This window comes from Babylonia areolata, chromosome 22 (genome assembly GCF_041734735.1).
Source record: "Babylonia areolata isolate BAREFJ2019XMU chromosome 22, ASM4173473v1, whole genome shotgun sequence".
NCBI lineage: Eukaryota > Metazoa > Mollusca > Gastropoda > Neogastropoda > Buccinidae > Babylonia > Babylonia areolata.
In genome coordinates, this window is record NC_134897.1 from 46,933,962 (window position 1) to 46,953,400 (window position 19,439).

A 19,439-nucleotide genomic window follows, 5' to 3' on the forward strand; every position below is an offset into this window, starting at 1 on the left:
TCTCTCTCTCCCTCACCCCCCTTGAGGTCTCTCTCTCTCCCTCACCCCCCTCTCTCTCTCCCTCACCCCCCCTCTCTCTCCCTCACCCCCCTTGAGGTCTCCCTCACCCCCCCTCTCTCTCCCTCACCCCCCTTGAGGTCTCCCTCACCCCCCCTCTCTCTCCCTCACCCCCCTTGAGGTCTCCCTCACCCCCCCCCTCTCTCTCCCTCACCCCCCTTGAGGTCTCTCTCTCTCCCTCACCCCCCTTGAGGTCTCCCTCACCCCCCCTCTCTCTCTCCCTCACCCCCCTTGAGGTCTCCCTCTCTCCCTCACCCCCCCTTGAGGTCTCTCTCTCTCCCTCACCCCCCCTCTCTCTCTCCCTCACCCCCCTTGAGGTCTCTCTCTCCCTCACCCCCCTTGAGGTCTCCCTCTCCCTCACCCCCCTTGAGGTCTCTCTCTCTCCCTCACCCCCCCTCTCTCTCCCTCACCCCCCTTGAGGTCTCCCTCACCCCCCCCCCTCTCTCTCTCCCTCACCCCCCTTGAGGTCTCTCTCTCTCCCTCACCCCCCCTCTCTCTCCTTCACCCCCCTTGAGGTCTCCCTCACCCCCCCTCTCTCTCTCCCTCACCCCCCTTGAGGTCTCTCCCTCTCCCTCACCCCCCTTGAGGTCTCTCTCTCTCCCTCACCCCCCTCTCTCTCCCTCACCCCCCTCTCTCTCTCCCTCACCCCCCTTGAGGTCTCTCTCTCTCCCTCACCCCCCTTGAGGTCTCTCTCTCTCCCTCACCCCCCCTTGAGGTCTCCCTCACCCTCCCTCTCTCTCTCCCTCACCCCCCTTGAAGTCTCCCTCTCTCCCTCACCCCCCTTGAGGTCTCTCTCTCTCCCTCACCCCCCCCTCTCTCTCTCCCTCACCCCCCTTGAGGTCTCTCTCTCTCCCTCACCCACCTCTCTCTCCCTCACCCCCCTTGAGGTCTCCCTCACCCCCCCTCTCTCTCTCCCTCACCCCCCTTGAGGTCTCTCCCTCTCCCTCACCCCCCTTGAGGTCTCCCTCTCTCCCTCACCCCCCTTGAGGTCTCTCTCTCTCCCTCACCCCCCTCTCTCTCTCCCTCACCCCCCCTCTCTCTCTCCCTCACCCCCCTTGAGGTCTCTCTCTCTCCCTCACCCCCCTTGAGGTCTCTCTCTCTCCCTCACCCCCCCTTGAGGTCTCCCTCACCCCCCCTCTCTCTCTCCCTCACCCCCCTTGAGGTCTCCCTCTCTCCCTCACCCCCCTTGAGGTCTCTCTCTCTCCCTCACCCCCCCTCTCTCTCTCCCTCACCCCCCTTGAGGTCTCCCTCACCCCCACTCTCTCTCTCCCTCACCCCCCTTGAGGTCTCCCTCTCTCCCTCACCCCCCTTGAGGTCTCCCTCTCTCCCTCACCCCCCCCTCTCTCTCTCCCTCACCCCCCTTGAGGTCTCCCTCTCTCCCTCACCCCCCTTGAGTTCTCTCTCTCTCCCTCACCCCCCTTGAGGTCTCCCTCACCCCCCTCTCTCTCCCTCACCCCCCTTGAGGTCTCTCTCTCTCCCTCACCCCCCTTGAGGTCTCTCTCTCTCCCTCACCCCCCTTGAGGTCTCTCTCTCTCCCTCACCCCCCCTTGAGGTCTCCCTCACCCCCCCTCTCTCTCTCCCTCACCCCCCTTGAGGTCTCCCTCTCCCTCACCCCCCTTGAGGTCTCTCTCTCTCCCTCACCCCCCTTGAGGTCTCCCTCACCCCCTCTCTCTCTCTCCCTCACCCCCCTTGAGGTCTCTCTCTCCCTCACCCCCCTTGAGGTCTCTCTCTCTCCCTCACCCCCCTTGAGGTCTCCCTCACCCCCCCTCTCTCTCTCCCTCACCCCCCTTGAGGTCTCTCTCTCTCCCTCACCCCCCTTGAGGTCTCCCTCACCCCCCCTCTCTCTCTCCCTCACCCCCCTTGAGGTCTCTCTCTCCCTCACCCCCCTTGAGGTCTCCCTCACCCCCCCTCTCTCTCTCCCTCACCCCCCTTGAGGTCTCTCTCTCCCTCACCCCCCTTGAGGTCTCCCTCACCCCCCCTCTCTCTCCCTCACCCCCCTTGAGGTCTCCCTCTCCCTCACCCCCCTTGAGGTCTCCCTCTCCCTCACCCCCCTTGAGGTCTCCCTCTCTCCCTCACCCCCCCCTCTCTCTCTCTCTTTTACTTTCTCCCTCATTCTGCCTGTCTGTCCCTCCCCACCATCTCTGTTCCTCCCCCCCCTTCTCTGTGTCTCTGTCTATCTCTCTCTCTCTCACACCCACTCTCTTTCTACCCCCCTTCTCTCTGTGTCTCTGTCTCTCTCTCTCTCACACCCACTCTCTTTCTACCCCCCTTCTCTCTCTGTCTCTGTCTCTCTCTCTCACACCCACTCTCTTTCTACCCCCCTTCTCTCTCTGTCTCTCTCTCTCTCTCACCCACTCTCTTTCTACCCCCCTTCTCTCTCTGTCTCTGTCTCTCTCTCTCACACCCACTCTTTCTACCCCCCTTCTCTCTCTGTCTCTGTCTCTCTCTCTCACACCCACTCTCTTTCTACCCCCCTTCTCTCTCTGTCTCTGTCTCTCTCTCTCTCACACCCACTCTTTCTACCCCCCTTCTCTCTCTGTCTCTGTCTCTCTCTCTCACACCCACTCTTTCTACCCCCCTTCTCTCTCTGTCTCTGTCTCTCTCTCACACCCACTCTTTCTACCCCCCCTTCTCTCTCTGTCTCTGTCTCTCTCTCTCTCACACCCACTCTTTCTACCCCCCTTCTCTCTCTGTCTCTGTCTCTCTCTCTCACACCCACTCTTTCTACCCCCCTTCTCTCTCTGTCTCTGTCTCTCTCTCTCTCACACACACTTTCTACCCCCCTTCTCTCTCTGTCTCTGTCTCTCTCTCTCTCACACACACTCTTTCTACCCCCCTTCTCTCTCTGTCTCTGTCTCTCTCTCTCTCACACCCACTCTTTCTACCCCCCTTCTCTCTCTGTCTCTGTCTCTCTCTCTCTCACACACTCTTTCTACCCCCCTTCTCTCTCTGTCTTTCTTCCCCACCCCCTCTCTCTCTCACCCACTCTCTCTCTACCCCTCTGTCTCTGTCTCACTCTCACTCTCTCACCCTCTCTCTCTCTTTCTATCTTTGTCTCTCCAAGCCACCGACTCTACCTCCAGGCCAGAAGAGCGCTGTCACAACGACGGTGCATGTGTGACGTCAGGGAGAAGACAGCCAACCTTTCCTTCACACGTCTCGGCAGGTCGCACGCAATCAGTCTTTCAAATTTCAAAGTTACTTTGTATTTTTGTATTTCCTTCCTTCCTTCCTTCCTTCCTTCCTTTGTTTTCCATCCAATCCTCTTCATTCTGTTCTGTCATTTTCCTGTCCTCCTTTCTGACGATCAAGTGAAGAGAAAATAAGCATTTCCACCAACACCTGCTAATTCTTTCCATTATTGTCATCATTATCACTGTCATCAGTACCATTATTGTCATCATTATCACTGTCATCAGTACCATTATTGTCATCATTATCACTGTCATCAGCACCATTATTGTCATCATTATCACTGTCATCAGTACCATTATTGTCATCATTATCACTGTCATCAGCACCATTATTGTCATCATTATCACTGTCATCAGTACCATTATTGTCATCATTATCACTGTCATCAGCACCATTATTGTCATCATTATCACTGTCATCAGCACCATTATTGTCATCATTATCACTGTCATCAGTACCATTATTGTCATCATTATCACTGTCACCAGTACCATTATTGTCATCATTATCACTGTCACCAGTACCATTATTGTCATCATTATCACTGTCACCAGTACCATTATTGTCATCATTATCACTGTCATCAGCACCATTATTGTCATCATTATCACTGTCACCAGTACCATTATTGTCATCATTATCACCGTCACCAGTACCATTATTGTCATCATTATCACTGTCATCAGCACCATTATTGTCATCATTATCACTGTCATCAGTACCATTATTGTCATCATTATCACTGTCACCAGTACCATTATTGTCATCATTATCACTGTCACCAGTACCATTATTGTCATCATTATCACTGTCATCAGCACCATTATTGTCATCATTATCACCGTCACCAGTACCATTATTTTATCATCCCTATCATTGTTGTTGCCGCTGTTGTTCGCTGGTGTTGTTTCTCCATGTTGTCGGCAAAGTGTTGTTGTTGTTGATAATGTTGTTTAAAAAACTACACGAAAACCAACAGCAGTAGGTATAGTTGGTGAATTTGTTCGGATCTTGAACAGCGACCGTATAAAACATACCTACCAAAACTAACAGAACGGAGAAGAAAAGACTAAATAATTAAGAAAATGTTTAATGAATGAATAAATAAAATAAATAAAAAAATTAGATAAACATTTGAATACATGAATAAATAAATGCATACATATGTAAACGTTCAAGAAAGAATACGTAATTTTCAAAATCTTTAGACACAGTACCAACTAGCAACCAATAACTATATAGATCAAAGATGTTTAGTCAAAAAAAAAGCAAAAAAACCCAAAAAGCCCAACTAAACACATATCAGTTTCAAACTATTCATACAAGAAAAAAATACCCCCCCCCTTTCCCCCGCCCCCTCCCCCTCCCCTAAGCAGACAGCGTGAGGCTGACTGTGTGATGACAAGACAAAACAAGGCCAACACGATAATTGCGGCACCCTTCCCCCTCCCCACCCCCACCCCCTATCCATCACTGCCCCCCCAAACCCCCAACCCCCCGCCCTCCTCCCGCCACCGCCCTGTTTCACTCATCACCCACCCTCCCTTCCTCAGCCTTCAGCCCCCCTCCCCACCTCCCAGTTTCACTCCTCACCCCCATCCTCCACACACACTGAAAAGAACCCCACCACTCTCTCTGTGTCTGTCTGTCTGTCCGTCTGTCTGTCTGTCTCTTTCACTTTCTCTGTCTCTCTGCCCCTGTCCCTCTGTCTCTGTCTCTCTGCCCCTGTCCCTCAATGTCTGTCTCTCTGCCCCTCTCCCTCTGTCTCTCTGCCCCTGTCCCTCAATGTCTGTCTCTCTGCCCCTCTCCCTCTGTCTCTGTCTCTCTGCCCCTGTCCCTCAATGTCTGTCTCTCTGCCCCTCTCCCTCTGTCTCTGTCTCTCTGCCCCTGTCCCTCAATGTCTGTCTCTGTCTCTGCCCCTGTCCCTCAATGTCTGTCTCTGTCTCTCTGCCCCTCTCCCTCTGTCTCTGTCTCTCTGCCCCTGTCCCTCAATGTCTGTCTCTGTCTCTCTGCCCCTCTCCCTCTGTCTCTGTCTCTGCCCCTGTCCCTCAGTGTCTGTCTCTGTCTCTCTGCCCCTGTCCCTCAATGTCTGTCTCTGTCTCTGCCCCTGTCCCTCAATGTCTGTCTCTGTCTCTCTGCCCCTGTCCCTCAGTGTCTGTCTCTGTCTCTCTGCCCCTGTCCCTCAATGTCTGTCTCTGTCTCTCTGCCCTTCTCCCTCAATGTTTGTCTCTGTCTCTCTGCCCTTGTCCCTCAGTGTCTGTCTCTGTCTCTCTGCCCCTGTCCCTCAATGTCTGTCTCTGTCTCTGCCCCTGTCCCTCAATGTCTGTCTCTGTCTCTCTGCCCCTGTCCCTCAATGTCTGTCTCTGTCTCTCTGCCCCTCTCCCTCAATGTTTGTCTCTGTCTCTCTGCCTCTGTCCCTCAATGTCTGTCTCTGTCTCTCTGCCCCTGTCCCTCAGTGTCTGTCTCTGTCTCTCTGCCCCTGTCCCTCAATGTCTGTCTCTGTCTCTGCCCCTGTCCCTCAATGTCTGTCTCTGTCTCTCTGCCCCTGTCCCTCAGTGTCTGTCTCTGTCTCTCTGCCCCTGTCCCTCAATGTCTGTCTCTGTCTCTGCCCCTGTCCCTCAATGTCTGTCTCTGTCTCTCTGCCCCTGTCCCTCAATGTCTGTCTCCCCACAGTTGTCCCCCTTCACAGACGGCCCAGGGGATTGGACACGCCCATTTGGCGTGCTGGATTCTGGGTCTCCGCGGAGCAGACCTCGTTCTGATCTCGGCACGCGCAAATCACCACGTGACACGCACACCCCCCTCCCCTGTTTTCAGAAGCGACCCCCCCCCCCCCCCCAACCCCCGCCCCTCTGTGTGATAAAACAACAGACTCCTGCTGAAGCGGAGAAGAAGGGAAACAAAGAAAACAGAAAATGGTGAGGACAGTGAGGGTGAGGACAGTTAGGGTGAGGAGGGAGAGGGGGAGGACAGTGAGGGTGAGGAGGGAGAGGGGGAGGACAGTGAGGGTGAGGAGGGAGAGGGGGGCGGGGGGGGGGGGGGAAGAGGAAAGAGAAAGAGAGGGATGACGTCACAGGGGAACAAGCCAAAGACGGAGACACACAGGACCCCACGGCTCAGCTCCTTGTCGCCGCTGTGAAGTTCGAATCCCGTGTGCATGCAAACTGGGTTCAGCTGACTATTGTTCACTGTCCATACATTGCTGAATATTGTCCACTGTCCATACATTGCTGACTATTGTTCACTGTCCATACATTGCTGACTATTGTCCATACATTGCTTACTATTGTCCACTGTCCATACATTGCTGACTATTGTTCACAGCCCATACATTGCTGAATATTGTCCACTGTCCATACATTGCTGACTATTGTTCACTGTCCATACATTGCTGACTATTGTCCATACATTGCTGACTATTGTCCACTGTCCATACATTGCTTACTATTGTTCACTGCCCATACATTGCTGACTATTGTCCACTGTCCATACATTGCTGACTATTGTCCACTGTCCATACATTGCTGACTATTGTCCACTGCCCGTTCATTGCTGACTATTGTTCACTGTCCATACATTGCTGACTATTGTTCACTGCCCATACATTGCTGACTATTGTTCACTGTCCATACATTGCTGACTATTGTTCACTGCCCGTTCATTGCTGACTATTGTTCACTGTCCATACATTGCTGACTATTGTTCACTGCCCGTTCATTGCTGACTATTGTTCACAGCCCATACATTGCTGACTATTGTTCACTGCCCATACATTGCTGACTATTGTTCACTGTCCATACATTGCTGACTATTGTTCACTGCCCGTTCATTGCTGACTATTGTTCACTGTCCATACATTGCTGACTATTGTTCACTGCCCGTTCATTGCTGACTATTGTTCACAGCCCATACATTGCTGACTATTGTTCACTGTCCGTTCATTGCTGACTATTGTCCATACATTGCTGACTATTGTTCACTGTCCATACATTGCTGACTATTGTTCACTGTCCATACATTGCTGAATATTGTCCACTGTCCGTTCATTGCTGACTATTGTTCACTGCCCATACATTTCACCTTTCACACAGATTTTTGATGATGGGAAATTCAATCAGCATAAACGCTCTGCTTTTAACAGTCTTATTTTGTCAACGGAGAATTCAACCAGTCTAAACACTATGCTTTCAACAGTCTTATTTTGTCAGTCGAGAATTCAACCACAGATATGCTTTTAACAGTCTTATTTTGTCAATGGAAAATTCAACCAGTCTAAATGCCATGCTTTTAACAGTCTAATTTTGTCAGTGGAAAATTCAACCACAGTCTAAACGCTATGCTTTTAACAGTTTCATTTTATCAGTGGAAAATTCAACCAGTCCAGTCTAAATGTTATGCTTAAGTCTTTTTTTTGTCAATGTAGAATTCAACCATCGTGTAAATGCTGTGCTATAAACAGCTTCATTTTGTCAATGGAAAATCCAACCACAGTCGAAACGTTATGTCTTTAAAAAGTGTTATTTTGTCAGTTGATAATTCAGCCATAATCTAAACGCTGCAAATAAGTTTTAGGAGTTGATAATTCAACCGTATAATGTAAACACTTTGCTTTTAACAAAGGTGCTCCGTGACCTGAATGCAACTGAGATGGAAAAAAGATGTCTTTCCACCCTTCTCTCTTTTGTCTGTCCCCCTGTCTCTGTCTCTGTCTGTCCCCCTGTCTCTGTCTGTCCCCCTGTCTCTGTCTCTGTCTGTCTCGCTGTCTGTGTCTGTCTGTCAGTGAATAGATTTTATTTCTACCTTTGTGCTTTAATGTTTTTACTTGTTCGCCTGTTAATTGGATGTTATTACCTGTAACATCTGCATCAGCAAATGAATCACTTTTGTATAATTATGTACAATGATAAAGTTGTGTTTCTCTGTTCTCTTTATGTCCGCTATATGTTTCTCACTTCGGTCATGTCTCTGTATGTGCATAATTGTGTGTGTGTGTGTGTGTGTGTGTGTGTGTGTGTGTGTGTGTGTGTGTGTGTGTGTTGGGTGGAGAGAGTGTGTGCATGTGTATGGATATAAATGTGTGAATGCGTTCATTTTAATACTTTTTACGATGTTAATGATGATTATGGTGATTATTCTTCGTTGTAGTAGCAGTAGATGTAGCAGTGTCGTTATCGTTATGTTGTTGTTATAGTTGTCACAAGGACAGACTGGAAGACTGGGCGATGCCTAAAATCGTTATCCTTGCGTAATAAAGTTTTTGAATCTCTCTCTCTCTCTCTCTCTCTCTCTCTCTCTCTCTCTCTCTCAAGGTGTTGGAATATAAATGATTTTGTAAGTATCTTTCGTCAGCGTTCCATTGATTGTAGGTGGCAGAGCTGGACTGATCACATGAATACAAATGAACGATTTAATTTGTACAAGACGTTTTGTTGTACTCATTATCTTAACTATTGTTTGAACATGAACATAGATACACAACTGAAACATGTAACAACAAGATTGGTTTGGTATTTGTGACTTGAATGAGCACCGTTTCCGATGTCAAACCTGTAATGACTGTGAACCGTTCTACTCATTGTGCAGGATGACAAAAACAAGATAAAGAACACTGTTCTGTGTTGTCTAAACCTTTGTTCTGTGTTGTCTAAACCTTTGTTCTGTGTTGTCTAAACCTTTGTTCTGTGTTGTCTAAACCTCAGTGATATTGGACTTAAGTCCATTCATCCTAATCATTATAGACATCCTAGTTTCTTCAACCAACCAACCAACCAATCAATCAATCAATCAATCAATCAATCAATCAATCAATCAATCAGTCAATCAGTATATCTCTTTGTTGTCTGAAAAAGTACAGCTCGTCGTAGAGAAAATAAACACTAATTTTAAGAGACAGTGCCTTTAAAAAGTGATGACACTGATTCCATTCTTCAATCCAAACACTGACACCAACATAGCGGGAAATGATCCTTCAATCCAAACACTGACACCAACATAGCGGGAAATGATCCTTCAATCCAAACACTGACACCAACATAGCGGGAAATGATCCTTCAATCCAAACACTGACACCAACATAGCGGGAAATGATCCTTCAATCCAAACACTGACACCAACATAGCGGGAAATGATCCTCTTCAATCCAAACACTGACACCAACATAGCGGGAAGTGATCCTTCAATCCAAACACTGACATCAACATAGCGGGAAATGATCCCCTTCAATCCAAACACTGACACCAACATAGCGGGAAATGATCCTTCAATCCAAACACTGACACCAACATACCGGGAAATGATCCTTCAATCCAAACACTGACACCAACATAGCGGGAAGTGATCCTTCAATCCAAACACTGACATCAACATAGCGGGAAATGATCCCCTTCAATCCAAACACTGACACCAACATAGCGGGAAGTGATCCTTCAATCCAAACACTGACACCAACATAGCGGGAAATGATCCTTCAATCCAAACACTGACACCAACATAGCGGGAAATGATCCCCTTCAATCCAAACACTGACACCAACATAGCGGGAAATGATCCCCTTCAATCCAAACACTGACACCAACATAGCGGGAAATGATCCTTCAATCCAAACACTGACACCAACATAGCGGGAAATGATCCCCTTCAATCCAAACACTGACACCAACATAGCGGGAAGTGATCCTTCAATCCAAACACTGACACCAACATAGCGGGAAATGATCCCCTTCAATCCAAACACTGACACCAACATAGCGGGAAATGATCCCCTTCAATCCAAACACTGACACCAACATAGCGGGAAGTGATCCTTCAATCCAAACACTGACACCAACATAGCGGGAAGTGATCCTTCAATCCAAACACTGACACCAACATAGCGGGAAATGATCCCCTTCAATCCAAACACTGACACCAACATAGCGGGAAGTGATCCTTCAATCCAAACACTGACACCAACATAGCGGGAAATAATCCCCTTCAATCCAAACACTGACACCAACATAGCGGGAAATGATCCCCTTCAATCCAAACACTGACACCAACATAGCGGGAAGTGATCCTTCAATCCAAACACTGACACCAACATAGCGGGAAATGATCCTTCAATCCAAACACTGACACCAACATAGCGGGAAATGATCCCCTTCAATCCAAACACTGACACCAACATAGCGGGAAGTGATCCTTCAATCCAAACACTGACACCAACATAGCGGGAAATGATCCCCTTCAATCCAAACACTGACACCAACATAGCGGGAAATGATCCTTCAATCCAAACACTGACACCAACATAGCGGGAAATGATCCCCTTCAATCCAAACACTGACACCAACATAGCGGGAAATGATCCTTCAATCCAAACACTGACACCAACATAGCGGGAAATGATCCTTCAATCCAAACACTGACACCAACATAGCGGGAAGTGATCCTTCAATCCAAAGGGGTGGGGTACAAACAAAGTCAGAAGGTGAGGGGGGTGGGATTAGTACAATAACAAGGAAATCTCCACACACACACACACATACACACACACACGAACACACACACAAGCGCGCGCGTGCACACTCACGCCGGCACCCCCCTCCCCCCTCTCACACACATATCCAGGGCCACAATGCAAGTTTAAAAATAAGTAAGTCGTAGATTAAACTACTTCATATATGAAATACTTCATCTATTAGATTAAGGCACATAAAATCTAGATATACATCACAGGCATGCAAATAAATGCTGAATTTTGTAAATAACAAGATATTCAAATATAAGTCGCAATATGACGGGCGCAATACCCGAATGGTTAAAGTGTTGGACTTTCAATCTGAGGGTCCTGGGTTCGAATCTCGGTGGCGCCTGGTGGGTAAAGGGTGGAGATTTTTCCGATCTCCAAAGTCAACATATGTGCAGACCTGCCAGTGCCTGAACCCCCATTTGTGTGTGTACGCACGCAGAAGATCAAATACGGACGTTTAAGATCCTGTAATCCATGTCAGCGTTCGGTGGGTTATGGAAACAAGAACATACCCAGCATGCACACCCCCGAAAACTGAGTATGGCTGCCTACATGTCTGTGCAAAGAGGTGTTTAAAACAGTACCGCTGTAGAAACGAAGGATCCTTTAAATGTGTTTTTCTTTGCAAGCAGCATTTTCCACCAGAGGGGAACATTTCAAAGCAGAGGTACAGGGGGTGACAACAATCATTTATAATCTGAACAGCCTTCCGCCTCACTGCCCGGGGGTACAGTAGGTAGGGGGGTGACAACAATCATTTATAATCTGAACAGCCTTCCGCCTCACTGCCCGGGGGTACAGGAGGTAGGGGGGTGATAACAATCATTTATAATCTGAACAGCCTTCCGCCTCACTGCCCGGGGGTACAGGAGGTAGGGGGGTGACAACAATCATTTATAATCTGAACAGCCTTCCGCCTCACTGCCCGGGGGTACAGTAGGTAGGGGGGTGACAACAATCATTTATAATCTGAACAGCCTTCCGCCTCACTGCCCGGGGGTACAGGAGGTACAGGGGTGACAACAATCATTTATAATCTGAACAGCCTTCTGCCCCACTGCCCGGGGGTACAGGAGGTACAGGGGGTGACAACAATCATTTATAATCTGAACAGCCTTCTGCCCCACTGCCCGGGGGTACAGGAGGTACAGGGGGTGACAACAATCATTTATAATCTGAACAGCCTTCCGCCTCACTGCCCGGGGGTACAGTAGGTAGGGGGGGTGACAACAATCATTTATAATCTGACAGCCTTCCGCCTCACTGCCCGGGGGTACAGTAGGTAGGGGGGGTGACAACAATCATTTATAATCTGACAGCCTTCCGCCTCACTGCCCGGGGGTACAGTAGGTAGGGGGGTGACAACAATCATTTATAATCTGACAGCCTTCCGCCTCACTGCCCGGGGGTACAGTAGGTAGGGGGGGTGACAACAATCATTTATAATCTGACAGCCTTCCGCCTCACTGCCCGGGGGTACAGTAGGTAGGGGGGTGACAACAATCATTTATAATCTGACAGCCTTCCGCCTCACTGCCCGGGGGTACAGTAGGTAGGGGGGTGACAACAATCATTTATAATCTGAACAGCCTTCCGCCTCACTGCCCGGGGGTACAGGAGGTACAGGGGTGACAACAATCATTTATAATCTGACAGCCTTCCGCCTCACTGCCCGGGGGTACAGATCATCTAAGGACAGTTGTTTACCATGCTTACAGTTGGAGCTAGCCGTCCTGTTTTTCATACTGAAACTTTCATACAAAGAAACAACGTTAAAGATTAAAATGCTTTCCATAAGACTTCTGTATATATACAAATTGTCTTTTGTTCAGATTGAGTTTATTGATCTACATATTTAGAGAAAGTCATTTCATGTTGTTTCCATTGTTCATTATCAACATTCATGTTACGGTCTTTTGTTGCTGTTGAAATACTCCTTCATGAGGGGCTATGGCCTATATGTGAATAAATCATTCATTCATCAAGAAAAAAACAACAACAACAAAACAAAAAAGAAGAAAAAACAGCAACAAAAAACTTGTGCTTTTAACAATGTTTTTGAAACAACGAATACATCAACTTAGAACTAGCAGCAAAAGCCCGGCTAAAAATTGTTATAGAGATAAAAAATGGAACCGAGATTGAATTTTGTTTAAAAGTCGAATTTTTACGCAAACACCACCACCACCACCACCACCAGCAGAAACGTGGATGAACACGCTCATGATAACTAGCGATCTGGGCCCGGGGATACAGAGATAGAACACCTTATAAATAGCTTTTATAGAGTATTTCAACCATCATCATCAAGATTGCTGTTGTTGTTATTATAGTTATTAAAAATATTATTATCATTGTTATTATTATTATCAAGTAGTAGTAATAGTTGTAGAAGTAGTATCATTATTGTTAACAATCATCATCAACATCACAATTATTATCATCATCATCATCATCACCATTATTATTATCATCATCATCATCACCATTATTATCATCATCATCATCATCACAATTATTATTATCATCATCATCATCACCATTATTATCATCATCATCATCATCACCATCAATGCTTGTATGGTTACACACCTGCACTAATGAACGCCATTTTCCCTGGTAAACCCAGGCCCTGTGTACAGCAATAGAATAGAATAGATTACATTAGAATAGACGGGGAAAATATTGATAGTAATTCTAAACTGTTTAGGGATATTTTTTCTTTCGGAAACTATCTTAGAATTCCGTCAGAAATACATGCTTGTATATTATTAAATCACAAATTTCGAGAATATCACACCCCCCCCCTCCCCACTCCCCTCCACACACACCCGCATGAAGATGGAATTAGAACACAGTCAGAACGTAGAGACGTTGGCAACGAATTAGAACACAGTCAGAACGTAGAGACGTTGGCAACGAATTAGAACACAGTGAGAACGTAGAGACGTTGGCAACGAATTAGAACACAGTGAGAACGTAGAGACGTTGGCAACGAATTAGAACAGTCAGAACGTAGAGACGTTGGCAACGAATTAGAACACAGTGAGAACGTAGAGACGTTGGCAACGAATTAGAACAGTCAGAACGTAGAGACGTTGGCAACGAATTAGAACACAGTGAGAACGTAGAGACGTTGGCAACGAATTAGAACAGTCAGAACGTAGAGACGTTGGCAACGAATTAGAACACAGTGAGAACGTAGAGACGTTGGCAACGAATTAGAACACAGTGAGAACGTAGAGACGTTGGCAACGAATTAGAACACAGTGAGAACGTAGAGACGTTGGCAACGAATTAGAACAGTCAGAACGTAGAGACGTTGGCAACGAATTAGAACACAGTCAGAACGTAGAGACGTTGGCAACGAATTAGAACAGTCAGAACGTAGAGACGTTGGCAACGAATTAGAACACAGTGAGAACGTAGAGACGTTGGCAACGAATTAGAACACAGTGAGAACGTAGAGACGTTGGCAACGAATTAGAACACAGTCAGAACGTAGAGACGTTGGCAACGAATTAGAACAGTCAGAACGTAGAGACGTTGGCAACGAATTAGAACACAGTCAGAACGTAGAGACGTTGGCAACGAATTAGAACAGTGAGAACGTAGAGACGTTGGCAACGAATTAGAACGGTGAGAACGTAGAGACGTTGGCAACGATTTAGAATGGTGAGAACGTAGAGACGTTGGCAACGAATTAGAACAGTCAGAACGTAGAGACGTTGGCAACGAATTAGAACACAGTGAGAACGTAGAGACGTTGGCAACGAATTAGAACACAGTCAGAACGTAGAGACGTTGGCAACGAATTAGAACACAGTGAGAACGTAGAGACGTTGGCGACGAATTAGAACACAGTCAGAACGTAGAGACGTTGGCAACGAATTAGAACACAGTCAGAACGTAGAGACGTTGGCAACGAATTAGAACACAGTCAGAACGTAGAGACGTTGGCAACGAATTAGAACAGTCAGAACGTAGAGACGTTGGCAACGAATTAGAACACAGTCAGAACGTAGAGACGTTGGCAACGAATTAGAACACAGTCAGAACGTAGAGACGTTGGCAACGAATTAGAACAGTCAGAACGTAGAGACGCTGGCAACGAATTAGAACACAGTCAGAGCGTAGAGACGTTGGCAACGAATTAGAACACAGTCAGAACGTAGAGACGTTGGCAACGAATTAGAACACAGTCAGAACGTAGAGACGTTGGCAACGAATTAGAACACAGTCAGAACGTAGAGACGTTGGCAACGAATTAGAACACAGTCAGAACGTAGAGACGTTGGCAACGAATTAGAACACAGTCAGAGCGTAGAGACGTTGGCAACGAATTAGAACACAGTCAGAGCGTAGAGACGTTGGCAACGAATTAGAACACAGTCAGAGCGTAGAGACGTTGGCAACGAATTAGAACACAGTCAGAACGTAGAGACGTTGGCAACGAATTCAATGCCCGACCTTTGGAGAGGCCAAAAAGATATTTTACAAAATTGTACTGAAAAAAAACCCCAAAACAACCCACAACAACAAACAAATGTTTTGAACTGGCATTCATTGTTGACAAGTCCAAACAAACAATTGTTAACCCCTCTAATCATCTTCCTGAAAATAAGTCCTTGTTAACCCCTCTAATCATCTTCCTGAAAATAAGTCATTGTTAACCCCTCTAATCATCTTCCTGAAAATAACAGTCCTTGTTAACCCCTCTAATCATCTTCCTGAAAATAGGTCCTTGTTAACCCCTCTAATCATCTTCCTGAAAATAACAGTCAGTCATTGTTAACCCCTCTAATCATCTTCCTGAAAATAAGTCCTTGTTAACCCCTCTAATCATCTTCCTGAAAATAACAGTCATTGTTAACCCCTCTAATCATCTTCCTGAAAATAACAGTCCTTGTTAACCCCTCTAATCATCTTCCTGAAAATAACAGTCAGTCATTGTTAACCCCTCTAATCATCTTCCTGAAAATAAGTCCTTGTTAACCCCTCTAATCATCTTCCTGAAAATAAGTCATTGTTAACCCCTCTAATCATCTTCCTGAAAATAAGTCCTAGTTAACCCCTCTAATCATCTTCCTGAAAATAACAGTCCTTGTTAACCCCTCTAATCATCTTCCTGAAAATAACAGTCATTGTTAACCCCTCTAATCATCTTCCTGAAAATAAGTCCTTGTTAACCCCTCTAATCATCTTCCTGAAAATAACAGTCCTTGTTAACCCCTCTAATCATCTTCCTGAAAATAACAGTCATTGTTAACCCCTCTAATCATCTTCCTGAAAATAAGTCCTTGTTAACCCCTCTAATCATTTTCCTGAAAATAAGTCATTGTTAACCCCTCTAATCATCTTCCTGAAAATAACAGTCCTTGTTAACCCCTCTAATCATCTTCCTGAAAATAACAGTCCTTGTTAACCCCTCTAATCATCTTCCTGAAAATAAGTCATTGTTAACCCCTCTAATCATTATCCTGAAAATAAGTCATTGTTAACCCCTCTAATCATCTTCCTGAAAATAACAGTCCTTGTTAACCCCTCTAATCATCTTCCTGAAAATAACAGTCCTTGTTAACCCCTCTAATCATCTTCCTGAAAATAACAGTCCTTGTTAACCCCTCTAATCATTTTCCTGAAAATAAGTCCTTGTTAACCCCTCTAATCATCTTCCTGAAAATAACAGTCCTTGTTAACCCCTCTAATCATCTTCCTGAAAATAACAGTCCTTGTTAACCCCTCTAATCATTATCCTGAAAATAAGTCCTTGTTAACCCCTCTAATCATCTTCCTGAAAATAACAGTCCTTGTTAACCCCTCTAATCATCTTCCTGAAAATAACAGTCATTGTTAACCCCTCTAATCATCTTCCTGAAAATAACAGTCCTTGTTAACCCCTCTAATCATCTTCCTGAAAATAAGTCCTTGTTAACCCCTCTAATCATTTTCCTGAAAATAACAGTCATTGTTAACCCCTCTAATCATTTTCCTGAAAATAACAGTCATTGTTAACCCCTCTAATCATTTTCCTGAAAATAAGTCATTGTTAACCCCTCTAATCATCTTCCTGAAAATAAGTCATTGTTAACCCCTCTAATCATTATCCTGAAAATAAGTCATTGTTAACCCCTCTAATCATTTTCCTGAAAATAAGTCATTGTTAACCCCTCTAATCATTTTCCTGAAAATAAGTCATTGTTAACCCCTCTAATCATCTTCCTGAAAATAAGTCATTGTTAACCCCTCTAATCATCTTCCTGAAAATAACAATCAGTCATTGTTAACCCCTCTAATCATCTTCCTGAAAATAAGTCATTGTTAACCCCTCTAATCATCTTCCTGAAAATAACAATCAGTCCCTTTTGGTTGAACTTGACGGACAAGGTCCATGTCTCGGAGTCAGTTTGCCTGTTCTTTTCTGTTTATAATACAGCGTTTGCTTACTTTTCTCTCTCTCTTTTTAAATGCAGTTTATTGGTTCCACTCACACCTGACCTGCTGTTCCTCTTGTATCTTACTTTTTTCTTTCTTTTTTCTTCCTCCAGATGTAGAAACAGGTCTGAACTGAACAGTTGATATGGCCATTGTAAATAATTGTCAGTACAATACCACGTGGTATTCACATTTGTATTAGTTACATGAAATAGGTCAAACCCCCCCTCTCCCCGCGCTACAATCAGCCATTCACGCTCGGCGCTTTTGAGCAATCTCAGGGCGGACTTTTGAGCAATTTCAGGGCGCACTTTTGAGCAATTTCAGGGCGGACTTTTGAGCAATCTCAGGGCGGACTTTTGAGCAATTTCAGGGCGCACTTTTGAGCTAGCGTCAAGCTTCTAAGTTGGCGTTGTAGTGTTTAGTTTTGTTGTGCTGTAGTGCTGATGTACTGTAGCGATGTGTGTGCACTGACATGAACCCTATCTCGGTGTTGTGATACTGAAGTGTTATAGTGCTGATACACTGTAGCGGTATGTGTGCACTGACCTGAACCCTGGACTGGGTGTTGTGCTGTGACACTGTAGTGCTGTTGCACTGTAGCGGTGTGCGTGCACTGACCTGAACCCTGGACTGTGTGTTGTGCTGCGACACTGTAGTGCTGTTGCACTGTAGCGGTGTGCGTGCACTGACCTGAACCCTGGACTGTGTGTTGTGCTGTGACACTGTAGTGCTGTTGCACTGTAGCGGTGTGCGTGCACTGACCTGAACCCTGGACTCGGTGAGACCGATGCGGAGCGCCAGTTCCTCCCTCATGAAGATATCCGGGTAGTGGGTCTTGGAGAAGCTCCTCTCCAGTTCGTTGAGCTGGGCCGGCGTGAACCTGGTGCGGTGCCGTTTGGGTTTGGCCGGGGATGGGCCACACTGCTTCCCCCCCTCCCCTTCCCCCTGACCCTGAACCCCGCCCGGGCCCTGGGGTAGGGTCATGTCCTTGACCTCGTTGTTGTTGTCGGGGTTGGCGTGCAGGGAGGGGAGGGGGCCCAGAGGGTCGTCACGCCGGGAGGGAGGATGAGAGGGATGGTGGGTCAGGGCTTTGTAGCCTGCCAAACACACAGCGTCGCCGTCATCATCATCATCATCATCAGTAGTAGTAGTAGTAGTAGTAGTAGTAGTAGTAGTAGTAGTAGAAGTAGAAGTGCTAGTAATAGAGTAGTAGTTGGAGTTGATAATTGTCAGTCTGAACCTGTTAAAATCGAACATGGAGTCCCACAGGGATCTGTTTAAGGCCCTGTGCTCTTACAGTGCAAAATGCTCCTCTCGCTGAAATTATCAACCGCCATAGTGTCAGTCATCATTCTTATTCTGATGACACTCAACTCCAGAAGAGTAATACCCCTGAAAATTTGTCATCGCTCTCGCAAGAAACATCCGATTGTTTCCTTGACATTGAAAACTGGATGACTCTAAAGTTACAATTGGACGCGGACAAAACTGAAGCAATGACCATTGGAACAAAACAAAAACTCTCTTCCATCACAACTGACACAATCAAACTTGGCAGTACATCCATCCCTCTTTCCAGTTCAGCCAGGAACCTCGGCGTTGTCCTTGACAACACACTGTCCATGCAAAGATTTATCAGACAGACATGTCAGTCCTGCTACTGTCAATTGCGACGCATCAGTTCCATCCGGAAATATCTGTCCACTGACGCAACATCTAGACTTGTCGTTTCTCTCATTCTCTCTCGCCTTGACTACTGTAACTCTCTACTGTCTGGTTTGCCTGCTTCATCCATTCAGTCTCTCCAGCACATACAAAACTCTGCTGCCCGGCTCGTCCTCAGAAAGAAAAGATCTGAGCACATCACTCCTCTTTCGCAACATCTCCACTGGCTCCCTGTCTCACACCGAATAAAGTACAAGGTCAGCACTCTATGTTATAAATATATTCACAAAACTGCCCCTTCCTACCTCTGTGGTTGCCTCCACCTCTACACCCCATCTCGTTCTCTACGATCGGCTTCGGATCTACTCTGTTTACGCATACCCAGATTCAAACACTGACTGTCGGCTGCCGTTCTTTCTCTGTCTCTGGACCTTGCAATTGGAATGAACTTCCTCTTTCACTTCGTCAAGTCTCCACACTCAGCTCTTTCAAGTCTGGCCTTAAAACCCACCTCTTCCCAAAATAGCCTCCCTTCCCTGCCTCTTCCTTGTCTTCAGTTTCTCCAGTTTTGAGT

At 46.6% G+C, this 19,439-nt stretch overlaps 1 protein-coding gene across 1 annotated transcript in view; it reads right to left on the reverse strand.

Moving 5' to 3' along the window:
- LOC143297142 (homeobox protein orthopedia-like) overlaps nt 1–19,201 on the reverse strand; it is a 64,811-nt gene extending 45,610 nt beyond the window's left edge. Inside the window, exons 1-2 of the mRNA XM_076609318.1 lie at nt 19,171–19,201; nt 17,963–18,297 (exon numbers count right to left, since the gene is read on the reverse strand). Of these exons, the coding sequence (XP_076465433.1) occupies nt 17,963–18,297; nt 19,171–19,201 (366 nt within the window). The remainder of the gene's footprint in view (nt 1–17,962; nt 18,298–19,170) is intronic.
- Nucleotides 19,202–19,439: the final 238 nt, after the last annotated feature.